Source organism: Vanessa cardui, chromosome 26 (genome assembly GCF_905220365.1).
Source record: "Vanessa cardui chromosome 26, ilVanCard2.1, whole genome shotgun sequence".
NCBI lineage: Eukaryota > Metazoa > Arthropoda > Insecta > Lepidoptera > Nymphalidae > Vanessa > Vanessa cardui.
Genome location: NC_061148.1, coordinates 6,866,040 through 6,891,980, shown reverse-complemented (window position 1 = coordinate 6,891,980; position 25,941 = coordinate 6,866,040). Strand labels below are relative to the sequence as shown.

The 25,941-nt window shown below is 33.7% G+C and overlaps 1 protein-coding gene across 1 annotated transcript in view; it reads left to right on the top strand.

Moving 5' to 3' along the window:
* Nucleotides 1–25,941, top strand: part of LOC124540666 (nephrin-like) — a 119,032-nt gene that overhangs the window by 60,880 nt on the left and 32,211 nt on the right. Inside the window, exons 3-6 of the mRNA XM_047118333.1 lie at nt 11,663–11,795; nt 19,859–19,972; nt 23,015–23,100; nt 24,133–24,246. Of these exons, the coding sequence (XP_046974289.1) occupies nt 11,663–11,795; nt 19,859–19,972; nt 23,015–23,100; nt 24,133–24,246 (447 nt within the window). The remainder of the gene's footprint in view (nt 1–11,662; nt 11,796–19,858; nt 19,973–23,014; nt 23,101–24,132; nt 24,247–25,941) is intronic.

Below are 25,941 nucleotides of genomic sequence, written 5' to 3'. Positions count from 1 at the left end.
TTCAGACTAATTAACCATTTCACAATTCATTAAAAGTTATTAATTTAATAATCAAACAGTTTTAAATTTTTAAAATAATCATTTCTGGACACGCGTTTTTCTTAAATTCGTCCGACATATATTATACCTTCCTCTAAACTCACTCTATCTATTAAGAAAATAACGCATCATAGTCCGTTGTGTAATTTTAAAGATCTAAGCTAACATAGGGACAGATAGTGATAAACGGGTTTGTTTTATACTATATAATGTTGATGATAATTTGACTGCCTCTTCTCTTGATTTCCCGGTTGTACTACGCTCATGGTATTTTGATGGCGGTAGTCTCCTCAAGGGGCTAATGTAACCCCGCCCCTCTATACTCCTAAAATGAACTCAAGGCTATAACAAGCCAACACATCCACGGGACAGTTAGAGTTATTAATGCGTAAACACCAAAAACCTCTGTTTTATCTCATTACGATCTATTAGAACAATTTAATCTAAAAGTAATGACACGATTTAAAATCAGTATGTGTCCCTACTGGAAACATTCGAAGAACAATTTAAAGCACCCATAGGATCTTATAATAGAATAGATAGATAAAAAGAATCCCGCTGGTTTATTTTTATCTTTTAAATCAACCCATAAACTTAACGTAAGTAAGCACCGTACGTTTAAACTATGGACGGTCTTTAAATAGCTTTATTTGTGTTTATTTGCATGCAAGAACCAACATGGCCCAGTGGTATTAGCCACACACGTGCATATTAGCCAATGTTTGTGGGTTCTGCACTGGGGCAGCGTGATGATATATACATAAATAAATAAATAAATAAATAAATAAATATTGGACAACATCACACACATTACTCTGATCCCTGATGAAAGCACTTGTGTTTTGGAAAATCAGAAGTAAGGACGGTACCACAAACACCCAGACCCAAGACAACGCAGAAAACTAATGAATTTTCTACATCTACTTGGCCGGGAATGGAACCCAAGATCCCTTATGCCTGTAGTTACACTAGCTCACTCAGCCTACAGCCTTCACAGTAATACTAAGTATTGCCAAATTAATAATAATAATAGCTTTCCATTTATTTCGTCAACAAAAGAAGTTCTGAATCACACTGAACGCAAAACTTTGTGATCACTTGAATTTCCGAATTCTGTTCAAACTGTAACTGTAAATCAAACATTTGACATATACATATTTAATATGTGTTATAAAATATCTCATAAACAGTAGTGTGATTTCAACGCGTGTTGAAATATATTTATTATCATGTAATTCAAGTTATGGTATTGAGGTACATTAAAAAAAATTAAGTCAATTTGAGAGAGCCGAGATGGCCCAGTGGTTAGAACGCGTGCATCTTAACCGATGATTTCGAGGTCAAACCCTTGCAAGCACCACTATATATATATGTACTCAATTTGTGTTTATAATTCATCTCGTGCTCGGCGGTGAAGGAAAACGACGTTAGGAAACCTACATGTGTCAAACTTCATCAAAATTCTGCCACATGTGCATGCCACCAACCCGCGTTGGAACAGCGTGGTGGAATATGTTCCAAACTCTCTTCTCAATGGGAGAAGAGGCCTCAACCCAGCAGTGTGAAATTTACACGCTGTTACTTTACTTTAAGTCAATTTACTTTAATGAATCAGTCCCAGAGTTTGTTTCAAAGATATCAAGAACGAGCAATCGTTTGGAGATAAAATCAACAAATGTTCAGCAGTAGTATACATTATCTTTATATCATTTGAAATAGAAAAAGAACTGATCTTTCGTGGGACATACGATTGGGACGACGTTGCTTTCGATATATATTATATACTAGTTAAACCTGCGGCTTTATTCGTGCGAAATTTGTAGAAAAAAGCTTCCTGTTTTACCCCCTTAGGGATAGAGCTTCGGGATTTCCGTTCTTGTGGATGTACATATAAATTACTTACAGATACAATTAAATATATGATTAACATTTGAGGAAAAATCCCTTATGAATTAAAACAATAGCAATGAATTGAAATAATAATATATTATACCGTATGCAATAGTAAGAGATAGAGAGAATCAGAAAGAGAGGGAAAGTCGCCTGAAGGGCATATTGCTAAGCTAGTAATACAGCGCAGAGCATAAAAGATAAAACGTGATATTTAACATTGATTATGATAACTGCAAAGTTTGAATGGACAAAATGGCGTATAATACGATACAACTTAAATGTTGCATCGGCAAATTGAATAAAAGCGATTACTACCTATTTATACAACCAATAGAAATAGGTCCCTATCGCGCCATTCGACGCTATTCGTCGCTATAGATTCTCGCGTCAGTTCAACTCAATACATTTAAATCGTCGTGTCAAATTGACGAATATATAAGGTCATGTGATATTACAAGCTATTACGTTTGTGTATAGGTCATATTGATAATAATAAGAAATAAATATTGATAATTGGGATTAGCGTTTTTAAATCGGCTGTGATCGGTTTTACGAATTTTGCCGATGCTACATATAAGTCGTATCGTACTATATCATCGTAAATCGATTTTAAACGTCAAATCGAATCGGAAATGAGCGCTTGCAGATTAGTGATTTTAATCGCCTTCAATCACGAGATGAATTATAAACACAAATTAATTAATTTAAGTAGATATACAGGGTTATTGGTAATACGACGTACATCCGCTAGGAGGTGATAGGGGTGACTATTTGCAATAATTTTAACCCCATATGCATGATCCAAAAGTTAACCATTTTTGAGTTGAAATAAATTCCTAGTTTTTATACATTTTTGGAAAGGATATTATTTTAATTTATTTTTCTCAAAAATGCCTTAAAAACTTTTAAGGCATTTTTGAGAAAAATAAATTAAAATAATATCGTTTTCCGACTCCCATTTTTAATTTGGGCTGATAATGATTGTTTAAATATTCACAAATATCCACTGATTATTCGTTTTTTTTTTAATCAGAAGAAAAAATACATTGTTAGTATACATTTGAAGTTGTATTTTTGACAAATTTTGAAAAAAGCTTAAAATCGTTAAATGGTTCACTTTTGGATCATGCATTATCAACAATAATATTATAACCAAGTAAATGTGTTTGTTTGTATGAATGATATAATTCTAAAAAAGCCAATTGATTGAGTGGTCACCACCGTGTACAGTACTATAGTAAATATGAGCCATCATTGCATCGCCAATGCGCCATAACCTTAGAAACTAGGATGTTATGTCCCTAGTGCCTGTAGTTACACCGGCCTATGGAACACTACAATACAGATTTGATCTTCTTGGCCGTAGAATATTTGATGAGTGTGTTGTACCTACCCAAATGTATATGAAGCCCTAACACTGAGTTTTATTTCCAATATTATATTAAAGATTAACAACAGATAATAAATACACAAAATCGATTGGAAAACAAAGAAGAAAAAGATACTAAACTGTTTTTACTTTACTATCATTTCTCATTTTTCTCATTTTTTTTTTTTTTTTTTTTTTTATGAGACAACATCACATACATTACTTTGATCCCAATGTAAGTAGCTAAAGCACTTGTGTTATGGAAATCAGAAGTACCACAAACACCCAGACCCAAGACAACATAGAAAACTAATGATTACATAGTATAAAATAAAGTTGCTTACCGTTGTCTGTTCCTATGTATGCTTAGATCTTTCAAATTACCCTACGGATTTTTGATGCGTTTTATTTAAATAAATAGAGTGATTTGAGAGGCAGGTTTTTGTATATAATACATGGATAATGTAGTAAAGAAACAAGAATAATTATGTACTATATTTAGTGTCAGTATTGCATCCGTGCGAAGTCGGGTCGCTAGTTTATATATATTCTTGCTGTCTGTGTCTTCGTTTACATTACAGGGTACATTTTAGGGTTTGGTGGTCAGGTCTTAGTTTCAAAAAATAGCCTCTATGCTTCTTTAAGAGCTAACTTAGTACATATACAGTTTTCCGAAGTACGTTACAGTAGTTTTGGCAACGGCAGAGTAGCACAAACATATAAACTTACTATCTCATTTATAACATTAGTATAGATAATATAATCTCCCATAAAAGGCAAAGGAAACAATACCAAGGATATAGTTTTATTAATAAACTTTTAATCGTATCAGCAAGACGCACGATTAACTAGTATCATAAAAAATATGTTCCCAACCATCGAAGTTAAGGGTTCATAAATTGTCTCCTACACTGATTGTAACAACGTTTTTTTATTCAAGATTGTGAGCAGTAAAACCTTTATGGTGTAGAACCTCGCCGTCAGTTAATAGACATGTCTGTTGCTGTACGACCGTATTATAAAATTCTTTGATTTTTATACCCTGTAACGTCATAGTAATGAAAATGCATAATTTATACATACTTAGTGACTTTATTTATTTAATACCTGTAATATATATAATTTTATGTGCACGCTTTAAATTGCAATGTAATATGCTCGCTATCGAAATTTATTTTGTGTTATATATTGTAATATAAATTTAATATGCTTTGTGTACTCCATTATTAGACCAGAGGCAGAGATCTGCTATCTGTGCCTTTAGGGAAGTTTTAATTTTTATTTCGAAAGCTAATGTTCTTTTTTTAAACTTGTTTGGTATATTTATGACTGTATATTTATAACACTCAATTGTTTTAAGATTAATAAGATTAATATGTTACACATATTTTGTAGTACGTATTGTTATTCTACTTGATGGTAGGGCTTTATGCAAGCCGTCTGGGTAGGTACTTCCATCAGTTATTCTACCGCCAAATAACAGTAGGTACTCAGTATTTTTGGTGAGTGAGCCAGTGTAACTTCAGGCACAAGGGACATAACATCTTAGTTCCCAAGGTTGGTGGCATATTGACAATGTAAGGAATAGTTAGTATTTCTCACAGCGTCATTGTCTATGGGTGATGGTGACTACTTACTATCAGGTGGCCCATATGCTAGTCCACCAACCTATACTATAAAAAAATGTATGCTCCTAAAATAGATTTTTATATATTTAATAACATACATATAATACTACTGAAACACTATTGCACTATATTTTGCTAGTGCAAGAAAGTGTGTTGTAAGAGTAGATCTGACCCAGTGCTTGGATCACTTGTATCTTAAGTTGGTGATGATTGGGTTTGATACTCAGTTAGAGTTTCAGTGGCGCTTATTTGAGTTCTTTTTTTTTGTTTAAATTTCATTTCGTGGCGAAGGAAAACATCGTTATACAACATATATGTATCGAGTGTAAATCTACCATATACCATACTATGTGTAACACATGTTGGAACAGAAAGATAGAATAATCTCCAAACCTCAAAAATAAGAAGGCATCCCAGCAGTGGGATATAAAGAGGCTGTCACTAACTCTTTATCCAAGCAAATGTCTCAGGAGATGAAAACGCCCCAGGAAAGTTTGACGCATAAGTTTCACCGAATTTGGTTCAGGTAGCATTATGCGTTGTGTGATGTCAATTATTTAAATTGGTCCCGTCGTACCGGTCTCAGGTAGAAAGAAAATGCCTTATTTTTTTTAAATTAATTGCGTAATTCATACGAAATATTACCCTATCATCAAAGAAAGGAAGATAATGACCAACGCTAGAACAGATACTGGAGAGATTTTATCATATCTACTAAATCTATAGTTAGATAATACTGGATAGAGAAACTCATTGGTAAACGCGATTTTGAAGTATTGGAAAATATGTAGAAAACAACAATACGCTTATCGAAATGCCGTATCATAAAAGAGTTGATCTGAAATGGCCCAGTGTTTAGAATGCAATACCGATAATACATAAATACCGATGATTGCGGTTCAAACCCACGCAAGCATTAATGAATATTCATGTGCTTAGTTTGTGTTTATATTTCATCTCGGGCTTGTTGGTGTAGGAAAACATCGTAAAGAAACCTGCATATGTCTAATTTCATAGAAATTTACCAGATATGTCTTCCACCAACCAACATTGAAACAACGCGGTGTAATATGCCGATCTTAGCCCAGTAGTGCTAAATTTACAGGCTGTTTTTGTATCTCAATAAGTTGCTATTGAGAATTGATGAATTAGACATCATGAAAAAAATAGCACATTCCTTATCTCTTTCTTACGTGTGGTTTTTAAAAAGGATAGCAATATTTGCTCAGACGTTGCTTACAGAATATTTCGAAAAATATCTTAATTAAGTTATTCAAAACGTCGTAAATATTTTTTATATTATTTTCTTAATAATCTGACGGCGATCCCGTCCGGTCGGTGGTAACGAGGGGTCGTTACGTCGACGTGAATTTATGAGCTCTACGTGGTCACCATTAAGGATCGAACACCGCTGAGCGGGTAGCGAGATACAACAATTACTTATTCAGCTATGTCTATAGAAATATCGCTGTTTATTTTTAACGCGCATCATGCAAGTACTACTGAATATTATGACGTTAAATTTGTACCATTATATACTTGGTTTTTGTGCAATCCCAGTTTATATACTTACTATTGACATATCATAGTTATCAGATATTCTATTGCCAAGGTATATAATATATGTCGGCGCGAAATCACGAATTACGTGTCCAGAAATGATTATTTTAATAATTTAAAACTGCTTGATTTTTAAATTGATATTTTTAGTGAATTGTGAAAATAGCGTAAGAAAAAATGTTAAATTAGCCTGGAATATTTTAGTATTGGTAAACAGCTGTTATGTTGAATGAATAGTCTAGCCACCTATTTTTGTTATAAAAGATCAAGCGCCCGTCGGTACCGACAGGCTTGGTCGAGTCGTCGGAGCGATCGGACCGCCTCATATTGGAATAAATCAGAGAAGATTATTTCCCGAGTTAAATTTCATACCACCGAAGATGGTTAAAGATCGAAACCCTGACACTCGTGACGTCAGCAATGCTGACGTCATGTTTTTTTTTAAAATGGGCTGACAGGAAACAGTCAGTGTAACTGCAGGTACAAGAGTCATAACATCATTGCTACCAAGGAGTTTTTTCAAGGTCAGTATCTATGGTTTGTGATGGTCACTTACATCAGGTGGCACACCCTGTCTATTGTATAAAATAAGGACTCGTGAGTGATTTTAAAACAAAATGTCAACCAATTCAAAAAAAAAACAAAAGAAATATATCATGTTCGATATAGATTTTTTACAGGATAATAAAAAAAAATTGTATGTTATATAACATCATACACAAAAAGGAATATAAACCGACACACTTGAATCATACATTACCAAGTTTGAAGGGCGGTTATATTTACGAGCCCCTAAACTCGGTACCATAAAACATTTTTATGCCTCTACAAAGTTTTCACGTGCCACTTTCTAACTGCTTGTAATTGCCTATAAAACTTACAATATTAATGGCGATACTAACTATTCGGTAAGTGACATTTATTTTGCATTATTTAGCATTTGGTAGCTTAAAATATAGTACATATTTAATAGAACCTCGATTGTCCGAACCCTCACGTATCCGAATGCTGACTTAGTGTATCCGAACGTTTGAATATCCGAACGTCGAAAGGTTGCAGCCGTTCTTCAAAAAAAAATACAAATATAGGCAAAGCCACGTGCAACGGCTAATTTATTATATTTCCTGCATCATATATTCAACCACTATTTCACCAACAAAACAAATACAGCTTAGCTTGTCCATATCTAATAATTTCTTGGTAATTACCAAGACCTAAAAGTAAGTTTTTAACCGGTAATAAATAAAAAAATTAACAAAATGAAAAACCGACTTCAAACAAAACACTATTTTAAAACAAATAAATATGCACTAAAAAGTAACAAAAATAATTGCATATTCAACATACTTCCGAGTCTCTCAGAGTAAAATGAAATGAAAAATATTAGACTACTTAAAAGCCGATTTACGTTTATATAACGTAGTTATTGTTATATTATGAGGCAACAAAAAAAAAATCAAAAAACACAAAGAAAATTGATAACCTCCCCCCTATTTGAAGTCGGTTAAAAACAATTTATATTAAGCTCAATGTCCCTTTTAATCGTTCTCCAAATTTGCGAGTACTTTAAAGTAAGGAAAGAACTTCAATCATCTGATCAATTGAGCGTTATCATCATCATCATTCTCCTGCCCTTATCCCAATTTTATTTGGGGTCGGCACAGCATGTCTTCTCCTTCCATACTTCTCTGTCAGACGTCATCTCACAAGTAACATTCTTTCTAGCCATATCATCTTTCACACAATCCATCCATCGTTTCCTTGGTCGTCCTCTACCTCTATATCCATCCACATCCATGCTCAAGGCCTTCCTCACAATGTGTTCCTCATTCCTCCGCATTACATGCCCATACCATGATAGCCGCCTTCCACATAACTTCTCGGCTATCGGTATCACTTTCAAACTTCCTCTTATATACTCATTCCTTACTCTATCCATTCGCGTAACACCACACATTCCTCTCAGCATTCTCATCTCCGCAACATGCAATTGTCTTTCAGTCATCCCTTTTGTAGCCCAACACTCCGATCCATACAGGACAGCAGGTCTGATCATAATTGAGCGTTATGTAAATAAAATTAAAATATTATGTCCAGTGTTCTGTGGAACCAGCTTTCGCAGGCGGTCATTACGAACCGGTAGGATTTGGGAACCTTCAAGAAAAGAGCGTACTGTTTACTTAAAGGCCGGCAGCGCCCGTGTTGGAGATGTTCACGGGCGGTGGTGATATCTTTCCATTAGGTGAGCTCCAGAGCTGCTCCTTCTCGTTTTGCCCCCTATAACATAAAAAAAAACTTAGTTCACGAGAGCAAAGTCGCAAGCGAAAATTAGTTTCAAATGAAAGTAAGTCGATGTACGCAACCCTTTTACAAATAGCGAGAAACACAGTCACGTGATCTTTACCTCCTGACCGATGCCTTTCAATAGTAACAAGAAATGGAACAAACCATTCCTACAAACAGTTGTACGGCTTCGTAAAATGCCTTCACAAATGTAAGGTGGTTCGCTGGAAATCAGGAACAAATTCAAAATACATTTGAGAAATAAATATATCGTAGGATTTATATACGATTTTAAATTAACATGGTTATTTTTATTATTAAAGTTATAAATTTCGGGATAAACACCGGTCGCCACTACTATTGTCGCCGGAAACGTACGAGAAAGGAGGTACTCCGATATTTGACTTCGGATTTTTTATATGTTAAAAAAGAGTAACTATTGAGTTTCTTGGCGGTTCTTCTCGGTAGAATCTACTTTCCGAACCGGTGGTAGCTTCACTTAATTGTAAAATAACGATCCAAAAGTGCTTGTAAAAGCTTACTTGAATAAAGTTTCTTTTGATTTGATTTGGACACTTCTAAAATTATCAATATCAACCCGCAAACTTCAGTCTCGTGAACAAGACATTCGTAAAGTATCGAGCTCCACCGAACAAAAATAAAAAACATGGTAAATATCCCGAAATTAATAACTTTAATAATCGTACAGGCATTAAAAAATATGTTATTTTACATATATGCATTTAGTACAACGTGGTTAAAACTCAATAAATTATGATGCGGTTTTTTTTAATAGGTATAGTGATCCAAGAGGAAGGTTTTTGTATATATTACAATGGACGCTGTAGTAAAGAAATACTGATAATTTTAGAAGTTCGTAATGTGATGTCGTAAATAAACAAATTATGTTTAGTATTGTAGCCGTGTGAAGCAGGGGCGGGTCGCTAGTATATTATAATACTTTTTGGTAGTGCGTTCGTTGAGTGCCCAAACCAGAGTGCCTGCCGTTATCAACTATCAAGTAGTCGCTGTGATTGGCAAAAGCTTCTGATATGCTATCGCAAATTTAGTCAAATTAACATCCAATAATCGACACATTAATTTATCGGGTAAAAACCAAATGAAGACACTAATAATAAATTTTAAACAACTTAAATAATTTCCTACATTTTAAAATAATAACAAGTACATTTAATAATTAGTTAGGATGTAAGAATAAATCAAATTGATAATTATAATTCGACTGACGTATAACAAAGCCGAATTGGGATACTTCTTTTTTATATCGGTTAAAAATAAAGGACGATACACACACACACACACACACGCACACAAACAAAGGAGGTCTTATTCGTTTTACCTCAACTTCAAGTAATCTCGAGTGTGCAACGAACGTAAAAATGATTCCATTTCTAACACTGCGATCGTATAATACTGTAAAGTTGAATTGTTAATAACTGAATAGATTACTTGGTGGTAGGGCTTTGTGCAAGCCCGTCTGGGTAGGTTTATTAGATAGATTATTTAGACATTAGATATTCTATGTTGTGTTCCGGTTTGAAGGGTGAGTGAGCCAGTGTAAGTACACACAGTTTGGTAGCGCATTGGTGATGTAAGGAATGGTTAATGTTTCTTACAGCGCCTTTGTCTATGGGCGGTGGAGACCACTTACCATCAGGTAGCTTATATGCTCGTCCGCCAAGGAATAGCCAAAAAAAGTATTTTTTTGTACAATTACTTTAAGTAAAGTTAAATTCATAGATTTTTAATATCGCATTGCTATGCTCTCCTTTTGAGGCGACACTTTTATAGCGTTTTTCATCACGTCATAATTTCATACGACACATTCACGTGCCCGGATTAGAACCCACATTCGACTTACCACTGAGCAATCACGGCATTTAATTTAAGACATAAAACAACATAATATATACGTCAAGTCAATTTAAAAAGCAAGCTTTTGTGTATGTTGAAAGGCCTTTAAATTATGACCGAATGATTTATAAAATGTAAATTTCCGTTTTCAAAAATAGAACGCTCAAAAGACCCGCTTCGTTTTTTTTTTATGGCCGTATCCGCGTCAAAGGCATCTCGTTATTATTCCTAATGATTCGTTCGATTCCCGTGTCTCGATTATCTAAGATTCGAGAACGCTCGGATTATGAACGGACGCGTTGTTAAATGTTGATTCTGGATCAGATTGGGAACACCTGGCGTACGGCTTTTTTTTGTTATAGTGTTGTGAATGTGTGTTACCTGCGATGGAATTTTGTATTATTTAATTTTGTTTAGAATTAGTGCTGTGTTCGGGCGTTATTATTTGTAATTTTATCGATATAAATTTTTATGAATACAAAATAGGTGTTTCTTCTTAAGATTACATATAACGTTAGTGTTTTGTTTTGGTGGATAAATGAGGTTAGCATTAGATAATGACAGCAGAATATATAGTAATTAATTGTGTATTGTTAAATTATTAAGAATATTTATAATAAAACAAATTAATTTTAACGATCAAAGATTAAACAAACCAGCAAATAAAACAGTAATTACGTATATTTATTAACATTAATTACAATAAATAATATCGATATCGATAATATAATACAAGTTTCGGAGCATCACATAATTCAATCAGTGCGCGACCGCTCATAAAATAGTACAAAAGCATTCCGTGGTTTCAATAAAACTGCAAATTTAAAAGAAAAAAATACCACAAAGGTTGGTTTTAAATTGTTTAAAAATGGAATTATCGATTTAAGTTTGCGCATTCTAAAAAGAGGTTTGAAATTGAAAAGAGTTTTTATATATAAATTTTTTTGCCTTGCGGGGAGTGAAGCTGCGGACAACTACTAGTATTTCATAATAATTTCCATATGTTTGCTTACAGCGTCAATTGAGACATTACACGCGGGCGTAGGAGCCTCGGTTGAGCTGCCTTGTGACGTCACACCCACGCTCCCCAACGACAGCATGGGCCTTGTCATCTGGTACAAGCAAGGGCACGACACGCCGATATACACGTGAGTATTATACTATTGAAAGGGCTGAAGTCATGTCTAAAAGGATATATCCTCCAATCAGAATCGTGGATCCAAAGTCTATTATTTAAATGATAGCATCTGATTGGATGGATATTCGGTACGATAGGACAAGCCAATTGCTTTACGTATGTTCAAAAATCAAAATCAAAATAATCTTTATTCAAGTGGGCTTCTACAAGCACTTTTATTAGAATCGTCAATTAACAATTAAGAGAAGCTACCATCGGTTCGGAAAATAGATTCTACCGAGAAGAACCGGCAAGAACTTCAGTAGTTACTCTTTTTCAACATTTAAAAAATTCAAAGTCATGTTACTTAATACAATTATTTAAATTAACATAACAATAAAAATACTTCTTTATGCTAATACGTTTATATTATAATAAACTCATATTTTCTTAGTGTATCGTAAGCGTAATCGATTTTAGAATATTGGTATGGCTGTATAAAATAATACATGATGTTTTCCCGCGCAAACGGATTATTAAAAAAAACAAAAGAGGGTGGCGCATGGAACGACATTTAAAAATTATTGTAAAATTCTATTTGTTAATTTCAGGGCAATAATGTAAAAATAAAACCGACTATAAATAAATACTATACATTCTACTGGCGTATTGAATACGTACTTTTCGGTACAGTGCTTTTATTGTGTTATAGTTTGGTATCTAATATTTAGTGGGCATCGTTACTCATTGATAATGGCGCTGTAAGAAATATTAATAATTCCTCTTAAGGCCAATGTGCCACCAATCTTGAGAACTAAGATGTTATGTCCGTTGTGCCTGTTACACTAGCTTACTCATCCTTCAAACAGCACAACAATACTGAGTACGGTTGTTTGATAAAACTTACTAACTGAATACTTTTACTTTTACAATTAGTAAGTTAACCGACTCATGCAGATCTCCTGGCTATCCTTAAATTCTACATGTGTACCCTTGAGCCCTTCGTCCATTATCCAGTTAATAAGCTATCCATACGAAAGTGTCCATTTTATTAAACAAACTGTTTGATTTAATATTTCTTACATTTTATAAAGTTTCCCAATATAAATACTCTTGTTATTTTTTCCTGGAATACTTTCTACGGCTTCGAGGAGCATTGTTCTTTGTACCACAGATTAAAAATTTTTACTCTACATAAAATATTCAAATAGCGCTATCTATCTATTCTATATTATAAATGTGAAAGTAATTGTGTCTGTCTCTCTATCTGTTGCTCTTTCACGACCAAACCGCTCAACCGAAATTCATAAAACTTGGTATGAAGCAAACTTAAACTCCAAGAAAGACATAGGCTACTTTTTTGTTTGATACATGACAACCAACGCACTAAAACGAGAACGAAGCCGCGGGCGGATACTAGTCACTACATAGTATAAAACAAAGACGCTTTTTCTATCCCTATGTATTTGTATGCTTAAATTTTTTACTACGCAACAATTTTGTTTAATAGATAGAGTGATTCGAGAGAAAGGTTTATGTACATAATACATTGACAATATAGTAAAGAAACACTGATAATTTTAGAAAATTGTAATAAAGTAACAGCCTGCAAACATCCTACTGCTGGGATAAGGCCCCCTCTTCCATTTAAGGAGAGGGTTTGGAACATATTCCACCACGCTGTTCCAATACGGGTTGGTGTATTGCACATGTGGCAGAATTTAATAAATAAATATGAGACAACATCACATACATTACTCTGATCCCAATCTAAGTAGCTGAAGCACTTGTGTTATGGAAATCAGAAGTAACGACGGTACCACATACACCCAGACCCAAGACAACATAGAAAACTAATGGTAATCTACATTGACGCGACCGGGAATCAAACCCGGGACCTCAGAGTGGCGTACCCATGAAACCCGGTTACACACCACTCGACCATGGAGGTCGTCAAAATTCGATGAAATTAGACACATGCAGGTTTCCTCACGATGTTTTCCTTCACCGCCGAGCACGAGATGAATTGTAAACACAATTAAGCACATATATATAGTGGTGCTTGCCTGGGTTTGAACCCGTAATCATCGGTTAAGATGCACGCGTTCTAACCACTGGGCCATCTCAGCTCTCATAGTCTATAGTAAATAAACACTGATAATTTTAGAAAATTGTATTCTGATGTCGTAAAAAAACAAATTTTGTAGTATAGTATAGTATTAGTATCAGTATTGTGCGTGCGAAGCCGTGGCGGATCACTAGTATCTAATAAACGAGCGTCTTTTAAAACGCAAATAAAACTTTACTTCCGGATTTTCAACGCTCATTAAAATTTAACGCAAATCTATAAAACTTGTAGTAACCAGACGAACTCCGCGAGGAGTCGTTAATTGTGTGTTTTTATTCGTTATAAAATTTACAACCGAATCAGTTTCAGCTGAAGTGGTCTGAAGTTGAATTGAATTGCAACATTGTATTGGGATGCTAATGAATTCGAGGAAACACTGAGGTGGCTTAAGACACATACACCAATGTATTTTCATGTGTTAATTAGAATACATTGTATGGTAGCTTCTAGTGTTGAAGGAAGTTTCTGTATTCTCATGTATCCACGTCATATATTTAATTACTAGCTGTGCCCACGACCTTACGCGTTTGAATTTACCAAGAAATTATTGTATCCTAAGTTACTCCCTATTATATCCGGCCTACGGCCCAGCCGTTCCAGAGATTAGGCGGAACAAACAGACAGACAGACCGAAAAAGTTGAAAAAAATGTTATGTTGATATACTTATGTACCGTGTATAGATACATATGCATTGAGTAAAAATCTTAATATTACATACAGACACTCCAATTTTATTATATGTATAGATTATATTTTTGAAGTTTTAATTTAGGTGCGTTCTGAAAAAATATGATTTATTTCTTATGATGCGCGCGCTCAGTGTGACATGAAACTACAATATACATAGATGAAGTTTAACTTTGACACAAAGTTTGCTGTTTTGTTTTGACACTATAGTAGATAGAGCCGAGATGGCTCAGTGGTTAAAACGCGTGCATCTTAACGGATGATCGCGAGTTCAAACCCAGGCAAGCAACTATATATATGTGTGCTTAATTTGTGTTTATTTTCGTTCATCTCGTGCTAGCGGTGAAGCAAAACATCGTGAAGAAATCTGCATGTGTCTAATTTTATCGAAATTCTGCCACGTGTGCATTCCACCAACCCGCATTGAAACAGCGTGGTGAATATGTTCCAAACCCTCTCCTTAACGGAAGAGGAAGCCTTATCCCAGCAGTGGGAAATTTACGGGCTGTTACTTTACTTACTTTACTACAATTTGCTTAATAACAACTAACCCAGTAGCGCGACATTTTATATACAAGGTATTATGAAAACAGAAAACAGTATTGGATTTGAAACTCTTCTCCATTGTAATCCTGACTCTAATATTACAATTTCGAAAGTAACTGACGCAACCATACTTCACAAAATACTTGTCCCTTTGGTACAGCCAAAGAGGTAGCATACACTTGACCTCTTATAAAGGGCGGGCGAAGCCGAAACCGGAAACTAGTTGATAATAAAACTAAAGATAAATAGCGTTTCATAAATCGATTACGCTGGCATTTTTACAACGTAATAAATTATCAAGTTAAAAAAGAACATTTTGAAAACAAGGCCTTTTTTAAAGCCATTCGACGTATAGAATATATTATAGAAGATTGTATTGTCGTTTGTCACCAAATATACATACATCTTAATCGGTTGTATCGAACTAATTTAATATGCATTTGTGAGCCAACAAACGTGCTATCAGGTGAATGAGGTGTAGGCCCCTTTTTTTTGTTTGACGAGGAGGAAAAGCTTTACGCATTCCGCCCGATAGGGGCACCAGGACGGGTATGTGGGGCTCAACCGTGGCCATGAGGGCCCCGTGCCAAGGCCTGTCTTACCCACTAAAACCATCCTCGGGTCCACCATGCCGTGGAGTGGTGTGGCAACGGGATCGCCCAAGGCATGCAACGGCAACCCCACCAGCGGCAGCCGCCGTGAGGCGGCTGAATGACAAACCCGCCCATGTCTGTTAACGGCATAACAGACATGAACCACAAGGTGTAGGTCCCAGTACAAGAAATTAATGCTTTTTTTTAACACATACAAATTTAAAAGTTTGTGAGTGAATTTTTTTTGCGATGAGTCCGACATTTTTTTCTAATGCGCTGCTGCGTTTCGCTCGATTCCTGGAATTGCCAATATAATGTCATATTGGCAATTCCAGGAATCGAGCTTTTAAAACTATGACTACCATGACTCCTCGTACAAACAAGTTTAATTTTTTTTTAATTTCTTTAATAAAGTTAATTTAAAAGTTGTGGTCAACTTGTACGATAAAAATCATTCTGCGTATGGAGTGTACACCACCCGAAAATGTCGAGATGACGTCACTATGTCTCCCTGTAAATAATAATAATAGATAACAATAGTATTCTAAATGTGTTTTCATTGTATATATATCGAAGACCTCCGTGGTCGAGTAGTGTACACTGGTTCTCATGGGTAGCTTCGCTATATATTAAATGTTATTTAAGACACAATAAAATAATTAAATGATAATATGGATCCCTCTGACACGAGTATCTATTATGGTAACTAGAACAACCCAAGCTTAAATATGGTATGTATCCTGTGGTAACGAAAAAACTTTTTTCTGTGTAATGCTATAATAAAGATTGATTAAATAGTTTAAATAATATTTCATAAAAATGTGTACAATAGAAAGAGACAGAAAGAAAGAAATGGAAGGGGGGGCATAATAATTTTTCAAATATATTTTCTTATTATTTTAAGATAATGGCAACGAAGAATATATTGTACGAGTCACACACACAATTTATCAAATGCGGCGAAGAATGCACGCTATAGGTGTTACGCCCTTACTCCCTAAGGGCGCCAATAGATGTCTGACATAAAAAATAAATTCATAAATTAAAGCTCACGAGTTAACGACACAAGGTTCAATTAATGAGCGAAAGTCAAATGCATCTCGTCATACCCAAAAGCCTCCAATCACGGGTGCCTTTTAAGGCTCGATTAAGATATTAAGTACTGACAGTGAGTGACAAGGATACTTAGATCAGATGCGTAATTATGAAGGTAAATCTCTATAATCAAATATTCAACGAAATTATTTTAACCATACAGGGCCCAGTGGTTGAAATGTGTGCGTCTTAACCGATTATTGCATGTTCAAATTCAGATAATTAGAATTGATTGTTGTGTTTTATTTAATTCAGATGTTAATGTGTTTATAATTTGTCTTGAAGAAAATAATCGTGAGAAAACTTGCATGTACGTAATTTCAATTAAATTATGTTCCAAAAATCTTTCCCCTAAGGGAGAAGGTGTAAGCCCAGTTGTGTGAAAATTTACAGACTGCTATGTATAAAATTAAGTGCTCCCTATATATTAAAAAACTACTAAATAAAATATCTTACTGATTGATGTGTGATGCATTAAGAATATTGAAAGATATATTTCTTTGTGTAAATTGACTGGAAAAAATGATTGTTTTAGTTATTATTATGACTATACAAAAAATAATAGTAGCAATATAACTATACAGAATTACTATTTCCTATATGAGGTATAATTAAGCTTAAATCTTGTGTTAGAAGTGAGAACGACAATAGCTCAATGGGTCAGAATAGATCTTGTGACCTTTTACTTCTTAAGCCTTTACGCTACAGACAATATGATAGAATGTGATAGCTAGAGTTCCGTATATTTGAGAGTCCATGACAAATATTAAATGTGGTTCCGTAATAATTTATTCCAGTTGATCCCTGAACTAGTAACGTATACAAACGATACGTAGGTAATTAAAAATATCAAAATATAATTTATTCAAGTGGACTCATCGCTTCGAAATCAAATGGAATTTATTTTATTTTAATCAAGTAAATATTACAGTTAAGGGTATTTGAATCGTTAATATTTAAACACTACTAAATATAGATTTATCTAAATATATATAACTCAAATGTGACTGACTGACTGAAATAATAAATAAAGTGATCTATCATCGCACAGCCCAAACCACAGGACGGACGTGCTGAAATTTGACATGCAGTTAGATGTTAGGACGTGACATTCCCTTAAAAAAAGATTTTGATAAATTCCACCCCCTAAGGGGATAGAAAAGGGGACGAAATTTTGTATAAATCTTCTTATATATTCGACTGATTGGGCCGAAATTAAATATTAGATCTACTATGATTCCTTATATTGTCCCCCAATGTATATATAAGATACTGCATAGTAGGGGAAGGTTGCTATCATTGGACCGGCTCTTTTATTGGACCACCTAATTCTTTCAAAAACTATGCGTATTATGATCAGTTCAATACCATGCTAGGCAGCAGTACCGCACCCGTTGCCCACCAGCCAAACTTCATTGCGCTTGCGACGTGTCGCTCGTAGCTTACACTTGTGCCAGCGGCCACCGTAATATAAAAACCGAGCCATCAACAAACTGATGTAAATAGCGTTGTATTTATTTATGTTTGATAATTGTAATAGATCAGGATAGCAAATTTATCTGCTTTTACAGAGATGATGAAGTTTTTTACCTTATTTTACATATTTTTAAATACCCGCATTCGTTCTGTGGACATACCTAGTTGCCATCAATGGACCACTATGGTGACGCCATTATTGGACCAGTCCAATCAAAGAAACTCATCGAATTACTTATTTTCACTTAATATAGTTCTAAGAAATGTTTTTGTGTGTATGAATTTTCCGAATGAAAATTTGTGTGAAATTAAATAAATATGATTTTTTTTCTATGAAAGTCCCTACTCGAAATTAAAGTCACTGTTATCAGTCATTATAACAATACATAATGACCGATAAAACTTGTTGATCTCGTGAAAATTTCCTAAACAGATATTTATAATATTCGTTTACAAAGAAAAAAATATATATGATCATTATAAAAACTTTTGAATAAAAAAGTAATTCTTATTTTGTATTTCACTCGAGTCACCTTCATTGGACCGTTAATACAAATGTTTCTAAGTCCAATGATGGCAACTTAGTGGTCCATTCAAGGTGACGGTGGTCCAAAGAAAGAAACTCCTCATTGAAAAGTTATTTTAGTATATTTTTAAAATCTCCCAACTTTCATTGCCAATAATTTAATTATCATTAATTTACATAAATAGCATTACATTAAAACATCTGGTTTCTGTTTGTCGATGATATTTCATGAGATATGATGTCATAAAGTTAAGTGGTCCAATCATAGCAACCTTCCCCTATGCTACTTTTATACAATATACAGCGAAAGCAACTTTGTTCGAAATGAGAGTCCCACGACTCGTCTCTGTCTTAAAATTAGTTATTAATTAATTTATAGGCAAATGTATGATAACGCGATGAGTCGAGATGGCCCAGTGGTTAGAACGCGTGCGTCTTAACCGATGATTGCGGATTCAAACCCAGGCAAGCACCGCTGATTCATGCACTTAATTTGTCTTTTTAATTCATCTCGTGCTCGGCGGTGAAGGAAAACATCGTGAGGAAACCTGCATGTGACAAATTTCATAGAAATTCTGCCACATGTGTATTCCACCAACCCGCATTGGAACAGCGTGGTGGAATATGTTCCAAACCTTCTCCTCAAAGGGAGAGGAGGCCTTTAGCCCAGCAGTGGGAATTTACAGGCTGTTGTTGTTGTTGTTGTATGACAACTCTTAAGTACATTATTTAATCATGTAAGTACAGTAAGTACAGTAAGAAAACCTTTGTCAGTTTTCAAATTGATTCCTTTATCAAGTTGTAAACTCTTAGTACCTTTTGAATCTAAACATCAAATCATTGCGACGCAATATGTCATTCTCGATCGGTAAAGCAGATTATCGCCCATACTGAGCACACGAAAATAGATCTTAAGGTGACGAAGCTTTTCTTACCCCGACTGTACTATAAATAATTACACTAGCATATGTAATTCTAGAACGTAATTGTTTTAAATTTAATCTTAATAATAAACTAATCTATTTTCTTTTCAATTAATTAGATATGACAAACGGGAGGGTGTGACGTCACACTGGTCTGATCCCTCGACGCTGTCCACGCGAGCCACATTCCGCACCAACACAGAGCCAGCAGTGTTATTACTCACCAAACTAAGGTAATACAAAACTTTCATTTATTATTTACATATGTGTGTGTGAACTCTGTGACTGTGTGTGTATTTTGCCTCTTGATATAAGGAGAATGAGAAGTTACTGGTTTTTTCAACCGACTTCAAAAATGCTCCAAATATAACAATAACTATAACTACGTTATATAATCGTAAATCGACTTTTAAGTAGTCTAATATTTTTCATTTCATTTCACCTAGGAGGACTCTAAAAAATATGTTAAATATGCAATTATTTTTATTACTTTTCAGTGCATTTTTATTTGTTTTAAAATAGTGTTTTGTTTGAAGTCGGTTTTTCTTTTTGTTAAAATTTTATTTATCATAGGGATACTATCATCGGAAAAAAATAAAATTAAAATGGGAACCCACGGGAAGCACTACCTTTCAAACAAAAAAAAAATATCAAAATCGGTCCACCCAGTGAAAAGTTATGAGGTAACACATAAAAAAAAATACAGACGAATTGATAATATCCTCCTTTTTGAAGTCGGTTGAAAAGTACTACAGACACATGGGACATAACATCGTAGTTCCCAAGGTTGGTGGCACATTGGCGATGAAAGAAATGGTTACTGTTTCTTACAGCGCCATTGTCTATGGGTGTTGGTGACCACTTACCATCAGGTGGCCCATATGCATGTCCACCAACCAATAGCAAAATCAGAAAAAATAGTAGTTTCTCATTTTCATAGTGGGTGGTACCTATCTAGGTGGGCTTGCACAAAAGCCTACTAGTACTACACAAAGTATTTTTTTTGTATAATTAATCACAAACATCATTAGATCTCTTGATTAATGATCGAATAGAGATGTCACGTGACTGATTCATTCATCTAGTGGTTCAATGGTTAAATCTATTGATTCAAGGTTCAATCCTCGGGCTATTAAAGTTCATCGACCTCTAGCGTTTGGATTCATTCATTACGAAAATGAATTAATTAGTTGGACTATAACTTTATAAATATTATCTCTTTAATATGTGCTTTAAGCTCTTTCAATCGCGAGAGGCAATATGTCATGATGAACATGTTCTAGTAATTACACCGTGTGATTAATGAATGCGTTTCATTACAAGAATAAATACTCGCTTGCACAAAAATCACTTTAAAAATGTATTTATTTACAAAGAAAAACTTATGTATAATACTATAGAAATACAATGCGTTACTTGACTATAAAAACATTATTAATAATTCCGCAGTTAACATTTAATTTCAGAACATATATCAATTTATAAAATCCAATAACTAATTAAAAAATAAAAATGTGAACCGTCAAATATGAACCGTTATATTACTAATTAAAAATAAAAAATAATTCAATAATCCAAATAATAATATAATGCAAAATTCAGTAAACATTGTAAAAAAATATTTATATTACATTAAAATAAATAAATAATAATAAATGTCTTACTAAAAAAAAATTTCACAACGACAGTTTTCGAGTTACTTTGTAACATAATATAAAACAAACACAGAGATGGGATTACTTGTTATGTCAATTGTAGACGAGATCAAACAACGCCGCTCTTAAGCTGTGGACACACGCTGGTTTGATATATTAAGTTGAATTAATAATTATTTATCAGCATTGCACCTTTTCACCACATTGAAGCCGGGGCGGGTCGCTAGTATGTTTTACGATTAGTATTAAAGTAAAAGATTTATAAGTAACGATAGTCGCCCTCAATTCAATCAAAAAACATATTTGTGCTCAATTTTAATCGTATGGTTTTATGAATTGTTATTTATTATATAATAGTTTAAAATTGTATTATATTTCCTATTTTTAATTATTATGCTCGGTGAAACTACCTATAAGTAGTAGGACTATTGCCTTGATAATTTATAGGGCAGTAAAATAATTTATAGGATAGTTAATATTAAGATAGGAAGTTCATTTAAAACACGGCGTCGTTTAAATTATAAACAAAATGCACGAACGCAGAATGAAAATATATTTGGTAAGCAATGGCAGTAACCATATCAGAAATAGGTGTATCCATTTAACTTCTAAGATATTCCGAGACTGATTTTCAATTAGTCATCAATTACACAGATCGAATTAGTAAAATATTTTAATATTTATTTACGAAAATAAATTAAAATTTAATATATTCGTACATTCTATAAGCAGCCTTATTTATTTAAAAAGCCAAGTTTCGAACATAGTTTGTGTTTTTTTTTTATATTTGTTTGAATTGTGGGACACGAAACGCGATACTTGTTAAAATAACGGCGTTAACATTTCACAGGCGTTATTTATTATTTATTTTAATGTTTGCATCGATCACAATGGCGTTCAAATTTAAAGCAATTCTCATTGATAGATTATGTTATAACTAAAGTTATTGATTTCGGGTTATTAACCATGTTTTTCATTTTTCTTCGGTGGAGCTCGATATTTCGACATTTTCTACGAATGTCTTGTTCTCTTGAACAACTTTTGTAATAAAAATAGCCATGTTAATTTAAAAAAAAAGAAAAATTATGTTATTTTTATTTACATAACTGGCGGAGGAGCAGGGTATATGACGGTATTTGCAAGTTTACGGTGAAATAATATGGCGGATTTCAGGCCGGCGGGGAGCACATAACGTTCAACCAATCAGCACGCGTCATGCATCCGTTTTAAACCAGTGCACTATTTGACAGCTTCCCATCGATAGATTACAATATAGAGAAAAATAAAACGTTAAATTGCAGTCATATTTGACGGTTCACAATATTTCTACAGATTATAATCTGTCTCGTCAGATTGTAATTTAACGAATTTTGTAATGTTACGGTGACATATATACATACACATTAAATTAAATTCAATTTTTGTCTATCTGTCTGTCTGTAGCCGCCATTTATTTATTCTACCACAAAAGTACAATTGTCAATGCTCTCTCAAGGGTTGAGTGTTAGTTCCAAAGTTTGAGGCAAGAATGATGATTATTTTTGCAATGTCCTAGAAAAAGAACAAAAACAATCAAATCCAGACTGGATTACCAAAATTGTAAAGCTATTTATTTTACAGAGCTGAAGACGATGGCCAGTACAGATGCCGAGTGGACTTCATCAGGTCACCCACGAAGAATACTCGGCTGAATCTTACAATACTCAGTAAGTATCACAAAATTTTCAATTATGTTATAAGTAGACTATATCAACTGTTAATTGTTTCCATTTCTATGAAGTTTTTTGGTATGGCAACTATTGGTGATCCAAACTTTATAAATGAAACTTTATTCAAGTAAGCTTTTACAAGCACTTTTGAATCGTCATTTAACAACTAAGTGAAGCTACCGTCGGTTCGGAAAGTGGATTCTACCGAGAAGAACCGGCAAGAAACTCAGTAGTTACTCTTTTTCAACATTTACAAAATATAGTCATATTAGTTAAATAAATTATATATGTATGTAATGTATCCTGCGTGGAAGTCAACAAGTATTAATTCCACGCTTTTTTATCACCTACAAAGTCTTGTATCGATGTCTTGAATTTCTGTTCTTTACATTGTTAAATCTACATTAATATATATTTTCATAATCGTTAGGCTAATCCGAAATATATTATGTGCTTCGAATTAAAGTAATACTCAATTTAATTAACTGTTTAACGACTAAATCCAAATGGAAATGTAAATATTTTTTTCTTAAATGTAAGGCTACCTCACATTGACTTCATTGTATTTATTTAGATAAAATATGTGTTCTGTATAGGACGAAACTACAATGGAGTTTCTTGTTAACTTGTATCTTTGTAAATTCAATCTTATCCCTTGCGATGAAAGTTCAAAATTGCTTAAACCAGCGTATTTGAAAAGATAATTTTATGTCTAATTTAAACGTAACTTAAATCAAATATATACATTCTTATGTATATCTGGAAAGGTATATAAACTATTTCGCGACGATCGTTTAAATAGTTAAGCGTAACAAACAACAAACAGTCACTTTTAAGATAAGCAGCAAAGCCCTAGTATGAAGTACTAATATTTGTATTTACTTCTCCAATTAGGCTCTCAGCTTGTGTTAAGAGTTAGAACAATAATTCTTTAAGGGATTGGAATCGAACCCGAGACTTTTTTCCGTCCTTAAACCACCGTTCTACTAACGCTTAATTCGCACTTGTAAATTTAATTATGATTAACAGTACCTCCCGAGAGGCTGCTGGTCCTAGATCAGGAAGGCGATGAAATCAAGGGCGGCGTGATTGGCCCTTACGACGAAGGTACTGACGTCAATCTCACCTGCGTCGCTGTGGGAGGTAAGTTGCCTGTTATTAACGCCATGTTAATTTGTTCTTTGAATCGTTAATTTTTAATAGATTTATTTGTCTTTAATATCTGTGTCCATTTATTAAACGAAATACGGTCAAATTTATTTAGTAGAATATATAATACAGTACATAATATTATATGCTTATAGTTTATGATTAAACTTTTTCTCTTACTGATTATATTGCTTGTGTACGAAAATTATTTTGAAATTTAAATTATAGAAAGAGAAGATACAATATTTTTCAAAAATAAATAAAACACTATATCTACTAGTAGGTTTAAAAAAGTAGCCTATATATGTATGCCTTCCTTAGAGTTTAAGCTTCATACAAAATTTAATAAAAATTTAGTTCAGTGGTATACGAATAAGAAACAAAGAGATATACAGACAAACAACAACAGCCTGTAAATTCCCACTGCTGGGCTAAAGGCCTCCTCTCCTTTTGAGGTGAAGGCTTGGAACGTATTCCACCACGCTGTTCCAATGCTGGTTGGTGGAATACAGACAAAGTTATTTTAATATTAATAATATTAGTATATATTACTTCAAATCACAATAAACAATTCAAAACTTTATAGCTTAGCTTCGAAACACATCCCTTTTGTTAAAATAACCACCCTTATGAATTAAACTCAAGTGGTATTTTCAACTTACCCTTAATAAAGGTTATGCACCTTTGTTGCGTGTCCCTCGTAGTTTCAAGGGTTGTTTAATGATAATTACCAATTAATTAACCTTCCGGTGCACTTTTTGAGTAATGGGGGTAGTTTTAACTACCCTGGCTGTGTATTTTGGAAAATTGTAGAGTTGAGTTTATGTAGGTACAAAGTTGTGTTTGCTATGTGAAATGTTAGTTACGATATTCTTTACATAGTATCAAACTTACCGCTGTCTGTTCCTGTGTATGCTCAGATCTAAAATTATATAACTGATTTTGATGTGGTTTTTTCAATAGATATATTGATTCAAGGGGAAGGTTTATATGTATAAAACATGTACAATATAGAAGAGAAAAATTGATTTTTTTAGAGGTTACTTAAGTGAGGTCGTAAATAGACAATTTATTTCTCTTACAATGCAAACACTGACTTAACTAAATTTTCGATAACACAAGTGCTTTAGCTACTTACATTGAGATCAGAGTAATGTGTGTGATGTTGTCCAATATTAAAAAATATTTTCTTATTTCATAAACATCATTTAGCGTCGCTTATAAAAAAAAACAATTCCTATTATTACTTTTAATTATAATGCTTCAAATATTCAGCCTTTAGCCTTCAGTATTAGAACAATATCACTTAATAGTTCAGGATCAAATGTTAAGTGATACCGTTTCAAAATTGTACTCCATGATATGTATTACGTATTACAGACAGATGAAGTTACACAGCTATTGAATCACATATCTTGGACAGTAATTGGCTCTCGGAAAGAGCAAACCAAATGTATTTACCTAACTAAGATTTGGAAATAGTTGTGCAAAATCAAAAATCAGTATCAATTTTTTTATCCGAGTAGGTTCGGAACGTAGATTTTAACTAAAAAAACCGGCAAGAAATTCACAGGCAAAAAGTTTAAATTTTCACCATTTTAATTACACAGTGTGGCAGTTAAGTTATTTTTTATACATCCTGTCATTGCCACAGACATCGATACATTTTTAATTGGCCAAGTTAAAAAT